This window comes from Haliotis cracherodii, unplaced genomic scaffold (genome assembly GCF_022045235.1).
Source record: "Haliotis cracherodii isolate W230 unplaced genomic scaffold, xgHalCrac1.p SCAF_12, whole genome shotgun sequence".
Taxonomy (NCBI): domain Eukaryota; kingdom Metazoa; phylum Mollusca; class Gastropoda; order Lepetellida; family Haliotidae; genus Haliotis; species Haliotis cracherodii.
In genome coordinates this window covers 9,216,604-9,232,278 of record NW_027266267.1, presented here as the reverse complement: position 1 = coordinate 9,232,278, position 15,675 = coordinate 9,216,604, and the positions used below count along the sequence as shown (strand labels likewise).

At 47.6% G+C, this 15,675-nt stretch overlaps 2 protein-coding genes across 2 annotated transcripts in view; one reads left to right on the top strand and one right to left on the bottom strand.

Moving 5' to 3' along the window:
* The window catches only part of LOC139458166 (multidrug resistance-associated protein 1-like), a 58,983-nt gene that overhangs the window by 5,215 nt on the left and 38,093 nt on the right, over positions 1–15,675 (bottom strand). The window contains exons 19-27 of the mRNA XM_071239498.1: positions 15,375–15,456; positions 14,191–14,314; positions 12,707–12,938; positions 10,974–11,284; positions 7,620–7,819; positions 3,437–3,560; positions 2,244–2,345; positions 1,346–1,492; positions 215–373 (exon numbers count right to left, since the gene is read on the bottom strand). Coding sequence (XP_071095599.1) covers positions 215–373; positions 1,346–1,492; positions 2,244–2,345; positions 3,437–3,560; positions 7,620–7,819; positions 10,974–11,284; positions 12,707–12,938; positions 14,191–14,314; positions 15,375–15,456 — 1,481 coding nt within the window. The remainder of the gene's footprint in view (positions 1–214; positions 374–1,345; positions 1,493–2,243; positions 2,346–3,436; positions 3,561–7,619; positions 7,820–10,973; positions 11,285–12,706; positions 12,939–14,190; positions 14,315–15,374; positions 15,457–15,675) is intronic.
* Positions 4,078–5,529, top strand: LOC139457974 (fibril-forming collagen alpha chain-like; the record flags this gene model as incomplete). Its single annotated transcript, XM_071239307.1, has 4 exons — positions 4,078–4,184; positions 4,313–5,084; positions 5,119–5,192; positions 5,247–5,529. Coding segments are annotated over 4 exons (1,236 nt in total), but the record flags the coding sequence as incomplete, so codon positions are not given.

The window sequence follows — 15,675 nt, the reverse complement described above, 5'->3', positions numbered from 1 at the left end:
TACATCGAATACGGTACCTGTAATTCTCCACAAAAGATCATTGAAAATTGACCTATCCACCAGCTTTCTCCATGCATTAATAAAAATCACAATTATTAATTGAATTCTATTCAGATCAATTCAGTAATATTAAAAAAAAAAAAAAATGGTTGGTGTCCCCAGATGTTATATCTTCAACAAGGATTTGCTGACTGAAATGACTCGGGTATTTTACCTGTGGGAGTATGGTGAGTTTTGACCTGAGGTCATGCAGACCCATGTCATCAATAGCTCGGCCATCGACAATGATCCGCCCTCCGGCAGCTTCAATCAGCCGGAACAGCGCCACCGTGAGCGACGACTTGCCAGCACCAGTTCTTCCAACGATGCCAATCTGCAAATACAGGGGAACGCATATTTTCTAGTGGTATACACAGTATGTAACTGTTGAATTATCTCCCTTTGTTGATGTTCACAAACTGTGAAGCCATTCCCATTTGGACTGAGAGATTCTGGCAGTGATCTGACAGTACGACAATTTGTTTTTTAACTAAATATGGGACAACATCTAATGAACTTGAAAGATTTTCCTAGTAAATAGTGTGATTTATTGCATGAATGTAGTTTTCCACCAGTCTCAAGTCAGCCTCTCACAATGGATTAACTGTTCAAGTTCTGATCCTAGAATGGTGTGATGATTCGAATCATACAATGGATTGAATCCTGTTCACCCTGACACAGTCTCTTGGTTTGTCAACAGTGATGTGGGATTCATCTGTGATATTATTGAAATAATGTTGAAAGCTGAGTAAAGCAAACGTACACTGTCATACATTATGATAAATGATTATATAGGGTAGATTTAACAACAGAGCTTGCTCCTTCTAACAGTTACTGGCCCTTTTTCCCAAACTAACTGGCCCACTAAATGGCGGAGGTCCGGTAACCACCCAAGCTCTGAACATTTTAGAACTACTCACCGCTAAAACGTTTTTTCCTGCACTCTAGGATTAAATCTTGGCTTCCATTTGCCTCATTTCGTGGTGATTTATGAGCAATTAAGTTGCTGTATCCAACATTACAAAATGGCGTCCGGTTGTTATTCTACCGAGATGATCCATTTAAAAAATTAAACATACACGGAAAAGTGGGGTAATTTTGACCAACCAGACTGGCCATCTACTTGGCGTTTCAGCAAGCCCCCTTGCTATTTTAACTGGTCACATGCCAAAGGGCCAGCAGTTAAATCGACCCCTGACATATATTGATCACAACGAACAATGTTGCTGAAATATTTCTGATCAGTCAAATATATCCCACATCAAAAATGCTGCATGCAGCTGTATGCAAATATAGTCTGTATTACCTTCTCCCCACCGTTGATGTCACAGGAGATGCCCTTCAACACAAGGTCAAGTTCTGATCTGTATCGGGTCATGTAGTGGTCAAACTTGACCTTGCCCTCATCCGGCCATGACCTTGGGGGTTGGCGATAGGGGTCAATCCACTCGGCCTGAAACATGTGGTAGAGGTTAGTAAGGCTTAAAAAAATATAAGAATTGCTTCTCAGGCAATGACTTTTGAAAATATAGTGAAGGCGGGTGTTTTTTTGTTGTTGCTTTGTTCCAACTAGTATGAAACCAAATGACGAGATGTGTACCATCAACCTGGGAAAGGGCCTCCCTACATTCACAAACATACAAACTCCTATTGCCGCCATGACCATAACACGAGATGCGCAGTAAAGCGCCCAGGGCGCTCTCAAAATTAGAAATAGGGGGCTCTTAATAGAATATAATTTTGGTAAAAAAAACAGAGTTGAAAGATAGCCTGAAATGTTTATATACGACAGATATATTTTTCCAGAATTTAATTTCCCATAATTAAGGGTGCATATAACACACGAGTGCGTATTATACGCGAATAAATAAGTCTTTTGTACATTGATCAATCGGAAGGGTTGCTAATTGGGATTGTTTACGAACCAATATATTAGCAAATAGCGCTGTGGGCGCTTATTAGAGCGGGGCGCTTATTACGTCGAATACGGTATGTCCTAATTTTTGGAAACAATGAACTTGTGAATAATTCAAGATGATGAATGTGATTTGCATAGCGGCATACATGCAGTAAGGATGTGCTTGTTAACTTGACTTGCAAAAGGGATGTCTTTCTTTTTAAAGAAAGACTTTTGGCGCATGCACAAATTGATTTTCACACTACAGATATTGTCATCCTACTTAGTAGACGAAGATGTACGTCACCTCTGTCGGTGTCTCCGAGTATTCCTTCATCCGCTCAACAGACACGATGTTAGTCTCGAGGTCAGAGGTCATCCGGACCATCCAGTTGAGAGCTTGGGTGATCTGGAAGGTGAGGCATGTCTAGAACTGTCGCCATAACAAAGAACACTGAAAATATGACTTTAGTATTTCGCAATACATTTGAATAACTTACATTGTCAAATTAATTTAATTCTTTATCAATTAATTAAGAAGAATTTTCTTATTTTAAGCCATTTCAAATATAGCCTGTGGGTATTACTGCCAAACAATCACGACCATCTATTAGACAATCTAGAATTTTCTTTTGTTCAGTTATCAAATTTTGTATCGATATTAATATTTTTTGAAGATTAGTCTGAAATAGAAGTGGCAAGTAGAAGCTCAAGAAAGCTGCTTTCTGATTGGCTAATGTCGACTTCTCATTAGTTTATTGGTCATTCAAAGATCACAAAAGGTCGTATTGATGTGACCTGAAATGGGATGTCCTCAGATCTTTGTTTAGCGGTCGCGATAATAAGACCTGATTAAATGAGACTGTTTGCAACTAAACATAATGGCTGACATCAAGCTATGCACAGACCACAAACCACAATTCTACCATGAATTTGAAAAATACTTGATTCAAAACGCTAATTTGTGTTTCAAATCACAATAACCATCTTTTATAGAACAGCTGACAGTCTTATCACTACAGAAGCTAATTAATATTTGAAACCTCATGCTGCACATTGGTTCCAAATTCCATTTAAACAAGTAATCTATAACTACATCGAAAACGTGATGCTTTGATCTCCTAACTGATCATTTATAACACTCATTCCATGTGAGGGGGCACGGGTGGCCCAGTCGTCTAAGGCGCCGCGATTCGTTGTGCAGAGTTGTGTCCCTTGGGCACGCCAGAAACCTATGATTGTGGGTTCGAATCCCGGTTCGCACCGATTATGTTTCTAGGTTTGTCAGCACCATACCCGTGCTCGTGGGTTTCACCGAAGTGGTAAACGTCTGAGCCCTGCATCATTTCGGGTTTTCCTCCCACATTAAGCTGACACGCCGTGATATAACTGGAATACTGTTAAAAGCGGCGTTAAACCCAACTCACTCACTCACTCATTCCATGTGTAATTACCAAGCCCACAATAACGACTATGTTAAACACAGGTCTGCCACGTTACCTGTAGAGCGTACGAGACAGACAGACCCACAATTCCACTGGGCAGATCTTTTGAAATAACGGAGAACAGAGCAGCAAACAGGACTATTGTGTTGCCTAGAAACTCCAGGCGGAACCCAAGCCATCTGAAATTAAAAACATCATCAACTTATTGAAAGACTTTCTGAGGGGACTGAGGGGGCTGAGGGGGCTGAGAGGACTGAGGGGACTGAGGGGGCTGAGGGGACTGAGGGGGCTGAGAGGACTGAGAGGACTGAGGGGACTGAGGTGACTGAGGGGGCTGAGGGGGCTGAGAGGACTGAGGGGGCTGAGGGGACTGAGGGGACTGAGGGGGCTGAGGTGACTGAGGTGGCTGAGGTGGCTGAGGGGGCTGAGAGGACAGGGGACTGAGGGGGCTGAGGGGACAGGGGACTGAGGGGACTGAGGGGGCTGAGGGGGCTGAGGGGGCTGAGAGGACTGAGAGGACTGAGAGGACTGAGGGGGCTGAGGGGGCTGAGAGGGCTGAGGGGACTGAGGGGGCTGAGGGGGCTGAGGGGACTGAGGGGACTGAGAGGACTGAGAGGACTGAGGGGGCTGAGAGGACTGAGGGGGCTGAGGGGACTGAGGGGGCTGAGGGGGCTGAGGGGACTGAGGTGACTGAGGGGGCTGAGGGGGCTGAGAGGACTGAGAGGACTGAGGGGGCTGAGGGGGCTGAGAGGACTGAGGGGGCTGAGGGGACTGAGGGGGCTGAGGGGGCTGAGGGGACTGAGGTGACTGAGGGGGCTGAGGGGGCTGAGGGGACTGAGGGGGCTGAGGGGACTGAGGTGGCTGAGGGGGCTGAGGGGGCTGAGGGGACTGAGGGGGCTGAGGGGGCTGAGGGGACTGAGGGGACTGAGAGGACTGAGGGGGCTGAGGGGACTGAGGGGGCTGAGGGGGCTGAGGGGACTGAGGGGACTGAGGTGACTGAGGGGGCTGAGGGGACTGAGGGGGCTGAGGGGGCTGAGGGGACTGAGGGGGCTGAGGGGGCTGAGGGGACTGAGGGGGCTGAGGGGACTGAGGGGACTGAGGGGGCTGAGGGGACTGAGATGGCTGAGAGGACTGAGAGGACTGAGGGGACTGAGGGGGCTGAGAGGACTGAGGTGGCTGAGGGGACTGAGGGGGCTGAGAGGACTGAGAGGACTGAGGGGACTGAGGGGACTGAGGTGACTGAGGTGGCTGAGGGGACTGAGGGGGCTGAGAGGACTGAGGGGACTGAGGGGACTGAGGGGGCTGAGAGGACTGAGGTGACTGAGGTGGCTGAGGGGGCTGAGGGGACTGAGGGGGCTGAGGGGACTGAGGGGGCTGAGAGGACTGAGGTGGCTGAGGTGGCTGAGGGGACTGAGGGGGCTGAGAGGACTGAGGGGACTGAGGGGACTGAGGGGGCTGAGAGGACTGAGGTGACTGAGGTGGCTGAGGGGGCTGAGGGGACTGAGGGGGCTGAGAGGACTGAGGGGGCTGAGAGGACTGAGGTGACTGAGGTGGCTGAGGTGGCTGAGGGGGCTGAGAGGACTGAGGTGACTGAGGGGACTGAGGGGGCTGAGAGGACTGAGGTGACTGAGGTGGCTGAGGGGACTGAGAGGACTGAGAGGACTGAGGGGACTGAGAGGACTGAGAGGACTGAGAGGACTGAGGTGACTGAGGGGGCTGAGGGGGCTGAGAGGACTGAGAGGACTGAGGGGACTGAGAGGACTGAGAGGACTGAGAGGACTGAGGGGACTGAGAGGACTGAGAGGACTGAGGTGACTGAGGGGGCTGAGGGGGCTGAGAGGACTGAGAGGACTGAGGTGACTGAGGGGGCTGAGGGGGCTGAGAGGACTGAGAGGACTGAGGGGACTGAGGGGGCTGAGGGGACTGAGGGGGCTGAGGGGACTGAGGGGGCTGAGGGGGCTGAGGGGACTGAGGGGACTGAGGTGGCTGAGGGGACTGAGGGGGCTGAGGGGACTGAGGGGGCTGAGGGGAGTTAGGGGACTGAGGGGGCTGAGGGGACTGAGGGGACTGAGGGGGCTGGGGGGACTGAGGGGGCTGAGGGGGCTGAGGGGACTTAGGGGGCTGAGGGGACTGAGGGGACTGAGGTGACTGAGGGGGCTGAGGGGACTGAGAGGACTGAGGGGACTGAGGGGACTGAGGGGGCTGAGGGGACTGAGGGGGCTGAGGGGGCTGAGGGGACTTAGGGGACTGAGGGGACTGAGGGGACTGAGGTGACTGAGGGGGCTGAGGGGACTGAGAGGACTGAGGGGACTGAGGGGACTGAGGGGGCTGAGGGGACTGAGGGGGCTGAGGGGGCTGAGGGGACTTAGGGGACTGAGGGGACTTAGGGGGCTGAGGATGTGCGTAGGTTCTTGAGCCAATCAGAGGTCATCATCTCGAACCAATCTGAGGTCACCTTGCCACACCGATTTGGCTACATTACCTTACCACTTTGATTTTGATCTTAACAGAAGAAAACCCAAACAGAACACAAATATACCTTGACAGTATGTCACTTTGGGGTGTAGGTAGCTTTGCACTCAGAAACGAGGGGTGAATAAAATATCCACCATGTCATAATAGTGCAGTCTTTATTATTTTCATTCAAAACTGTTTGTCTAGATTCATTTTGTAATTCAGATATGCTGCTCTGAATGTCTGTATCAAGTAATATTCAAGCCTAAACACTGATTGGCTGCTCACTGGTGTAGCTGCCCACTCTCATACCAAATATTTCCTTGCACATTTTACTTGGCCTCACAAAATCTACGTACACAGAAATCACAGTATGTTTATTGTTTGTTTGTTGCTTTGTTGTTTAACGCCGCATTCAGCAATATCCCAGCTATATGGCAGCTGTCTGTAAATAATCGAGCCTGAGTCCAAAATCAAGTGAGTGATATCATGAACATCGATCCACCTAATCCATCAACCACGTCAGCAAGCCTGACCACCCGATCCTGTTAGTCGCCTCTTACGACAAACAAAGTCACCTGTTACAGCAAGCATAGTCGCCAGTTACAGCAAGCATAGTCGCCAGTTACAGCAAGCAGTCGCCAGTTACAGCAAGCATAGTAGCCTGTTACAGCAAGCATAGTCGCCTGTTACAGCATAGTCGCCAATTACAGCAAGGATAGTCGCCAGTTACAGCAAGCATAGTCGCCTGTTACAGCAAGCATAGTCGCCTGTTACAGCAAGCACAGTCGCCTGTTACAGCAAGCATAGTCGCCTGTTGCAGCAAGCACAGTCGCCTGTTACAGCAAGCAGTCGCCTGTTACAGCAAGCACAGTCGCCTGTTACAGCAAGCACAGTCGCCTGTTACAGCAAGCATAGCCGCCTGTTACAGCATAGTCGCCTGCTACAGCAAGCATAGTTGCCTGTTACAGCAAGCATAGTTGCCTGTTACAGCAAGCATAGTTGCCTGTTACAGCAAGCATAGTCGCCTGTTACAGCAAGCACAGTCGCCTGTTACAGCAAGCATAGTCGCCTGTTACCACTAGACCCGGGAGGCGGTCCAATTGCATATGTAGTGAACAACCTACATTCAGTAGGAATAGGGGGGCACGGGTGGCCCAGTCGTCTAAGGCGCTGCGATTCACTGTGCAGAGTTGCGTCCCTTGGGCACGCCAGAAACCTATGACTGTGGGTTCAAATCCCGGTTCGCCCCGATTATGTTTCTAGCACCATACCCGTGCTCGTGGGTTTCCCCGAAGTGGTAAACGTCTGAGACCTGCATCACTTCGGGCTTTCCTCACACATTAAGCTGACATGCCGTGATATAACTGGAATACTGTTAAAAGCGGCGTTAAACCCAACTCACTCACTCACTCAATATGAATAGGACCCGTGAAGATCCGGGGTAGAATAGGTCTTCAGCAACCCATACTTGCCGTAAAAAGGTGACTATGCTTGTCGTAAAAGGCGACTAACGGGATCGGGTGGTCAGTCTCGCTGCCATTGATCCCTATTGCGTGGGTCGATGCTCATGATGTTGATCACTGGATTGTCTGGTCCAGACTCGATTATTTTACAGACCGTCGTCATATAGCTGGAATATTGCTGAGTGTGGCAATAAACAACTAACAAACAAACAATATGAATAGTGCTTGAATAGTGTACACTCTTCAGCCCTTCATCACAAGAAACATACAAGTTCAGCTCCATTAAACTATTGCTTGGCTGACTGTGCATCAAGTCACCTGTTGGAGGCCAGGCTTGCGAAGTAGAAGACCAAGTTCTTGTCCACTCTCTGTGTGGATTCCTGGATGAATCTGTCGGTGACGCTGTACGCCCGTATGGACGAGGCGCCCGTTACCGTCTCTCCAAAATGGGAATAGATGGGGGATCTCGTGGTGGACTCCAGTCGCTTCAGCTGACGAGACGTCGCGATGTAGAATCTCTGGGGAAAGAGAGAGATGGGGGAATTATGCACAACTGAGCAACAAGTATACTCACCACCAAAAGAGTGAGTGAGTGAGTGAGCATGGTTTTACTCCGTTTTTAGCAATATTCCAGCAATATCACGGTGGGGGACACCAGAAATGGGCTTCACACATTGTACCCACGTCGGGAATTGAACCCGAGTCTTCGCGTGACGAGCGAACGCTTTGCCCACTAGGCTACCTGAACGTCCCCACCGCCAAAAGAAACGCGAATACCCTACATTTTGGTTAATACTGTAAATCTTGAAATTAATGTGTCTCCAAATTAATACGACTGCTGACCCCTAGCCAAAAATGCGACTCAAAATCAATGCGACTCCCCCCACCCCATCCCCAGTGGAATGATACACAACCTTACCTTCATCCAATCAAACACAAAAAAGAGTAGACAACTTCCATAAAAAACAATAAACAGTGTTTTCCTAAAAAACAACACAGTTTATATGTTTGTTTTGTCAATATTCTGCTCAATTAACATGTGTGTGTTTATATTCAAGTTGGTATTTCCGCTATCCAGAGTGTGGAGACATTTATGCGAAGTTTCATTAATGCAAACAAAGACAACTCACATTTTTCGCACTTACCGTATTCGACGTAATAAGCGCCCCGCTCTAATAAGCGCCCACGGCGATATTTGCAAATATATTGGCTAGTGAACAATACCAATTAGCACCTGATTAATCAATGTACAAAAGACTTATTTATTTGCGTATGATACGCACGCATGTGTTATATGCACCGTTAATTATGGGCAATTAAATTCTGGAAAAATATATGTCGTACATAAACATTTCAGGCTGTCAGCCTAAACCACAAAATTTATCTTTCAACTCTGTTTTTTTCACCAAAATAATATTCTAATAAGAGCCCCCTATTTCTAATTTTGAGGGCCGCTTTTAGCAATATTCCAGCAATATCACAGCAGGGGACACCATAAATGGGCTTCACACTCAACAGATATTAGATTGGTCCATTGCACAAACGAACAAACTGGTAAGTTGTGTAAACCGATGCTCATGAACGCATCACATGTGACGTCATAGATCCATGACTCGAGATGCACCATTTGTCTCGTGAAGGATTAGCGTGTAAAGTTTGGAAATCATGTGCAACATATTGTGATAAGAACAAAGACACTCTGTGGTCACACTTGAATGATTGTGAGTTTTGTCATTAATTGTTACACATTGGACATCTCTTCTTAACGTACATACTTCTCTATATGTTTCTATGGTTCGGGTTTCTTTTGGCAGTGAGTATACATCAGGGAATCCTGCATTGTATTGGGAACTAGTCAGTGTGAGCATGACTAGACTGATATTGGTTGGTTGGTTGGTTTGTTTGTTGTTTAACGCCGCACTCAGCAATATTCCAGCTATATGACAGCGGTCTGTAAAATAATCAAGTCTTGACCAGACAATCCAGTGATTGATATCATGAGCATCAATCCACGCAATTGGGACAAGATGACATGCATCAACCAAGTCAGTGAATCTGACCACCCAATCCCGTTAGTCACCTTTTACGACAAGCATGGGTTGCTGAAGACCTATTCTACCCCGTAATCTTCACGGGTCGTATATCAGGGAATCCTGCATTGTATTGGAAACTAGTCAGTGTGACCATGACTAGAGGGATGTTGACTGACCTGCACCAGATAGTAGAGGTGAAGTTATAGGAAGCTCAGTGTTGTATTCAAGATTATTGCACTTACATAGCAACATGTGTGTGTGTGCGTGGTTACGTGTGTGGTCGCGTGTGTGTGTGGTTGCTTACATGGTTGCATGCCTCTGCGGTTGCGTGCGTGCTTGCGTGGTTGTATTCAAGATTATTGCACTTACATAGCAACATGTGTGTTCTGAGCCAACAGGGTCTTGTTTTATCCTTTAATGTCAAGTTCCGGGCAGGGAAACAACAAGTATCATCTTCTCAAAAGGAATGACGACTGACAAGAAAAATGGGTGTACTGTACCTGCACCAGATAGTAGAGTATTGCAAGAGGAATGATGACTGACAGGAAGATGGGGGTACTGTAGCTGCACCAGATAGTAGAGTATTGCAAGAGGAATGATGACAGACAGGAAGATGGGGGTACTGTAGCTGCACCAGATAGTAGAGTATTGCAAGAGGAATGATGACAGACAGGAAGATGGGGTACTGTACCTGCACCAGATAGTAGAGTATTGCAAGAGGAATGATGACAGACAGGAAGATATGGTACTGTACCTGCACCAGATAGTAGAGTATTGCAAGAGGAATGATGACTGACAGGAAGATGGGGGTATTGTTCCTGCACCAGATAGTAGAGTATTGCAAGAGGAATGATGACAGACAGGAGGATGGGGACTGTACCTGCACCAGATAGTAGAGTATTGCAAGAGGAATGATGACAGACAGGAAGATGGGGGTACTGTACCTGCACCAGATAGTAGAGTATTGCAAGAGGAATGATGACAGACAGGAAGATCATTGTACTGTTCCTGCACCAGAGAGTAGAGTATTGCAAGAGGAATGATGACAGACAGGAGGATGGGGACTGTACCTGCACCAGATAGTAGAGTATTGCAAGAGGTATGATGACAGACAGGAGGATGGGGACTGTACCTGCACCAGATAGTAGAGTATTGCAAGAGGAATGATGACTGACAGGAAGATGGCGGTACTGTAGCTGCACCAGATAGTAGAGTATTGCAAGAGGTAAGATGACTGACAGGAAGATGGGGTACTGTACCTGCACCAGATAGTAGAGTATTGCAAGAGGTATGATGACAGATAGGAAGATGGGGTACTGTACCTGCACCAGATAGTAGAGTATTGCAAGAGGTATGATGACAGACAGGAAGATGGGGTACTGTACCTGCACCAGATAGTAGAGTATTGCAAGAGGTAAGATGACTGACAGGAAGATGGGGTACTGTACCTGCACCAGATAGTAGAGTATTGCAAGAGGAATGATGACAGACAGGAAGATGGGGTACTGTACCTGCACCAGATAGTAGAGTATTGCAAGAGGAATGATGACAGATAGGAAGATGGGGGTACTGTTCCTGCACCAGATAGTAGAGTATTGCAAGAGGAATGATGACTGACAGGAAGATTGGGGTACTGTACCTGCACCAGATAGTAGAGTATTGCAAGAGGTATGATGACTGACAGGAAGATGGGGGTACTGTAGCTGATGACGATGAGGGTGCCCATCACGCTGAACACACAGTTGATCCACATTCGCAGGACGCCAGGCAGGTTGTTGTCCACAGTTTCCACGTCCCGAGAGAAGCGGTTGACGATGCGGCCGATGGGGGTGGTGTCGAAGAAGGACATCGGAGACCGGAGGATGTTGTACAGCATCTTGGCATGGATGTTCCCGGCTGCCTTCACCATCCTCGTCGATGCCAGGATGGAGTAGAAGAGGATGACAACAGCTGAAACCATGGAAAGAAACAGGGCTTGAGGGATTTGTTTGTTTGTTTGTTTGTTTGTTTAACTCCTCACTCAGCAATATTCCAGCTATATGATGGCGGTCTGTAAATATTCTTGCAACACTGAGGTGCATGATGTCTTCGTAACACTGAGGTACATGGTGTTCTTGTCACACCGAGGTACATGGTGTTCTTGTCACACCGAGGTACATGGTGTTCTTGTCACATGGTGTTCTTGTCACACCGAGGTACATGGTGTTCTTGTAACACCGAGGTACATGGTGTTCTTGTCACACCGAGGTACATGGTGTTCTTGTCACACCGAGGTACATGGTGTTCTTGTCACACCGAGGTACATGGTGTTCTTGTAACACCGAGGAACATGGTGTTCTTGTAACACCGAGGTACATGGTGTTCTTGTAACACCGAGGTACATGGTGTTCTTGTAACACCGAGGTACATGGTGTTCTTGTAACACCGAGGTACATGGTGTTCTTGTCACACCGAGGTACATGGTGTTCTTGTAACACCGAGGAACATGGTGTTCTTGTCACACCGAAGTACATGGTGTTCTTGTCACACCGAGGTACATGGTGTTCTTGTCACATGGTGTTCTTGTCACACCGAGGTACATGGTGTTCTTGTAACACCGAGGTACATGGTGTTCTTGTCACACCGAGGTACATGGTGTTCTTGTCACACCGAGGTACATGGTGTTTTTGTAACACCGAGGTACATGGTGTTCTTGTCACACCGAGGAACATGGTGTTCTTGTAACACCGAGGTACATGGTGTTCTTGTAACACCGAGGTACATGGTGTTCTTGTAACACCGAGGTACATGGTGTTCTTGTAACACCGAGGTACATGGTGTTCTTGTCACACCGAGGTACATGGTGTTCTTGTAACACCGAGGAACATGGTGTTCTTGTCACACCGAAGTACATGGTGTTCTTGTCACACCGAGGTACATGGTGTTCTTGTAACACCGAGGTACATGGTGTTCTTGTAACACCGAGGAACATGGTGTTCTTGTAACACCGAGGTACATGGTGTTCTTGTCACACCGAGGTACATGGTGTTCTTGTAACACCGAGGTACATGGTGTTCTTGTAACACCGAGGTACATGGTGTTCTTGTAACACCGAGGTACATGGTGTTCTTGTCACACCGAGGTACATGGTGTTCTTGTAACACCGAGGAACATGGTGTTCTTGTCACACCGAATTACATGGTGTTCTTGTCACACCGAGGTACATGGTGTTCTTGTAACACCGAGGTACATGGTGTTCTTGTAACACCGAGGTACATGGTGTTCTTGTAACACCGAGGTACATGGTGTTCTTGTAACACCGAGGTACATGGTGTTCTTGTAACACCGAGGTACACGGTGTTCTTAGTATAGCAGTCGGGTGTATAAACCTACCCTGGACAACTCCGAAGGCCCCGTAGACTCCGAGGTACATGACATTCTTGTCCTGATAGTCGGAAGTGTTAACCAAACTCAAGTTTTTCAGCAGGGCGTCGTCCGTCCACATGCTGATCCAGATGTTGGAGGCCATGGTGGCCGCCTGGTATATGGCGAAGATGAAGAAGATGAAGAATGTGGTGATGCCGCCGATGGCTTTAGCGTAGTCCATGAACACGGAGAACTTCACCTGAAGCAGACAGCAAGATGACAGTTGAGGAGAGAGTTCAGCAGTATAAGCATGTGGCATATTTAAGCCATCAGCTTCCCCACCGTCCATCAACACGATAATGACAAACCAGCTTTACTTTTTAAGGCAGCACTATCAAATTGTGTTTGGAAGGAATCAAAAGGTTTGGATAGGTTAAAATGATTTTAGAAAGCTTCTTTATCCAATGTATGTAATCCAGAAAGCCCTGACAATGTGTTCCACCAGAAAGCCCTGACAATGTGTTCCACCAGAAAGCCCTGACAATGTGTTCCACCAGAAAGCCCTGACAATGTGTTCCACCAGAAGCCCTGACAATGTGTTCTACCAGAAAGCCCTGACAATGTTCCACAAGAAGCCCTGACAATGTGTTCTACCAGAAGCCCTGACAATGTGTTCTACCAGAAGCCCTGACAATGTGTTCCACCAGAAAGCCCTGACAATGTGTTCACCAGAAAGCCCTGACAATGTGTTCAACCAGAAAACCCTGACAATGTGTTCTACCAGAAGCCCTGACAATGTGTTCCACAAGAAGCCCTGACAATGTGTTCCACCAGAAAGCCCTGACAATGTGTTCAACCAGAAAGTCCTGACAATGTGTTCTACCAGAAAGCCCTGACAATGTGTTCCACCAGAAAGCCCTGACAATGTGTTCTACCAGAAAACCCTGACAATGTGTTCCACCAGAAAGCCCTGACAATGTGTTCCACCAGAAGCCCTGACAATGTGTTCCACCAGAAAGCCCTGACAATGTGTTCCACCAGAAAGTCCTGGCAATGTGTTCCACCAGAAAGCCCTGACAATGTGTTCCACGGGAAGTCCTGACAATGTGTTCTACCAGAAAACCCTGACAATGTGTTCCACCAGAAAGCCCTGACAATGTGTTCCACCAGAAGTCCTGACAATGTGTTCTACCAGAAGCCCTGACAATGTGTTCTACCAGAAGCCCTGACAATGTGTTCTACCAGAAAACCCTGACAATGTGTTCCACCAGAAAGCCCTGACAATGTGTTCAACCAGAAAGCCCTGACAATGTGTTCTATCAGAAGCCCTGACAATGTGTTCCACCAGAAAGCCCTGACAATGTGTTCCACCAGAAAGCCCTGACAATGTCTTGTTGGCAAATTTTAAAATGTCCAGTTTGCACTACTTCAAATCGGACATTTTGCAGTCCCAATCTGACAAGGCTGGCACACAGACCGGCCTCCGGCTCCCTGGTTCCACCGTCACTGACCCTGCCTGTCTCCGACTTCTCCTCTTGGATCAGCTTGTCTCCTGACCCGGTGTCTTTGGGCTTGTCTGTCAACTTCTTGCCTGCATCAGCTACTACTGATTGTTTCCGGTTCAACTTGCTTTTCCTGATAGAGAGAAGAGAGAGTAGTGTTGCATGCATCAATGTCATCAGCTCTGTACTGGAGACTAACATGTTATTTAAGACAATGTCTACAGAGCATTCCGTTACGATAGCTGTAGTTTTACACAAAATATGTATGCTGACTAAGGATTTGAAGTACATGTTCTACCGTAACAAGCTTACATTTCCACAGGCATCAAAGTTGATGGGGGGCACGGGTGGCCCAGTTGTCTAAGGCGCCACGATTCGCTGTGCAGAGTTATGTCCCTTGGGCATGCCAGAAACGTATGATTGTGGGTTCGAATCCCGGTTCGCCTCGATTATGTTTCTAGGTATGTCAGCACCATACCCCTGCTCGTGGGTTTCACCAAAGTGGTAAACGTCTGAGACCTGCATCACTTCGGGCTTTCCTCCCACATTAAGCTGACACGCCGTGATATAACTGGAATACTGTTAAAAGCGGCGTTAAACACACCTCACTAACTCAAAGTTGAAACTCACATGCTGAGGGTGTCCTACACAGATCGGACGTTTACCACATTGGTGAAACCCACGAGCACGGATATGGTGCAGACAAACAAAGACACGTAATCAAGGCGAGCCTGGATTTGAATCCACGATCATAGGATTCTGGCATGCCTAGGGGAAGTAACTAGGTAATTATGCGCCTTAGATGACAAGGCCACCCGTGCTCCCTTGGAAGATCTAAAGAAATGCTCCAAATCATCTTACCTTAACCCTTCATCCCCTAAGGTCACAGCGTCTGACGTAACAGACAAACCAAGACACGTAATCAAGGCGAGCCTGGATTTGAACCCACGATCATAGGATTCTGGCATGCCTAGGGGAAGTAACTAGGTAATTATGCGCCTTGGATGACAGGGCCACCCGTGCTCCCTTGGAACATCTAAAGAAATGCTCCAAATCATCTTACCTTAACCCTTCATCCCCTAAGGCCACAGCGTCTGACGTAACAGACAAACCAAGACACATAATCAAGGCGAGCCTGCATTTGAACCCACGATCATAGGATTCTGGCGTGCTCCCTGGGAAGATCATCTTACCTTATCCCTTCATCCCCTGAGGTCACAGCGTCTGACGTAACGGACTCCACCCTCTGAAGGATCCTTGACTTCATCTCTTGGACTGCAACAACATGGTACTGACTGAAGTTAAACAACTCACATCACATTTTCAAAAGAAAGAACACACCATACCAATGAAAGTGGTCAAATGTAACAAATGTTATATTTGGGATAACACTTTCTGAGTAAAGTACAGATTCTCGTTCCTTTTGGGGTTGAGTCCTGTCCGGAATTCGAACTCACACTGCCAGAGTGAGGCACCTTACTAATATTTTGTTGC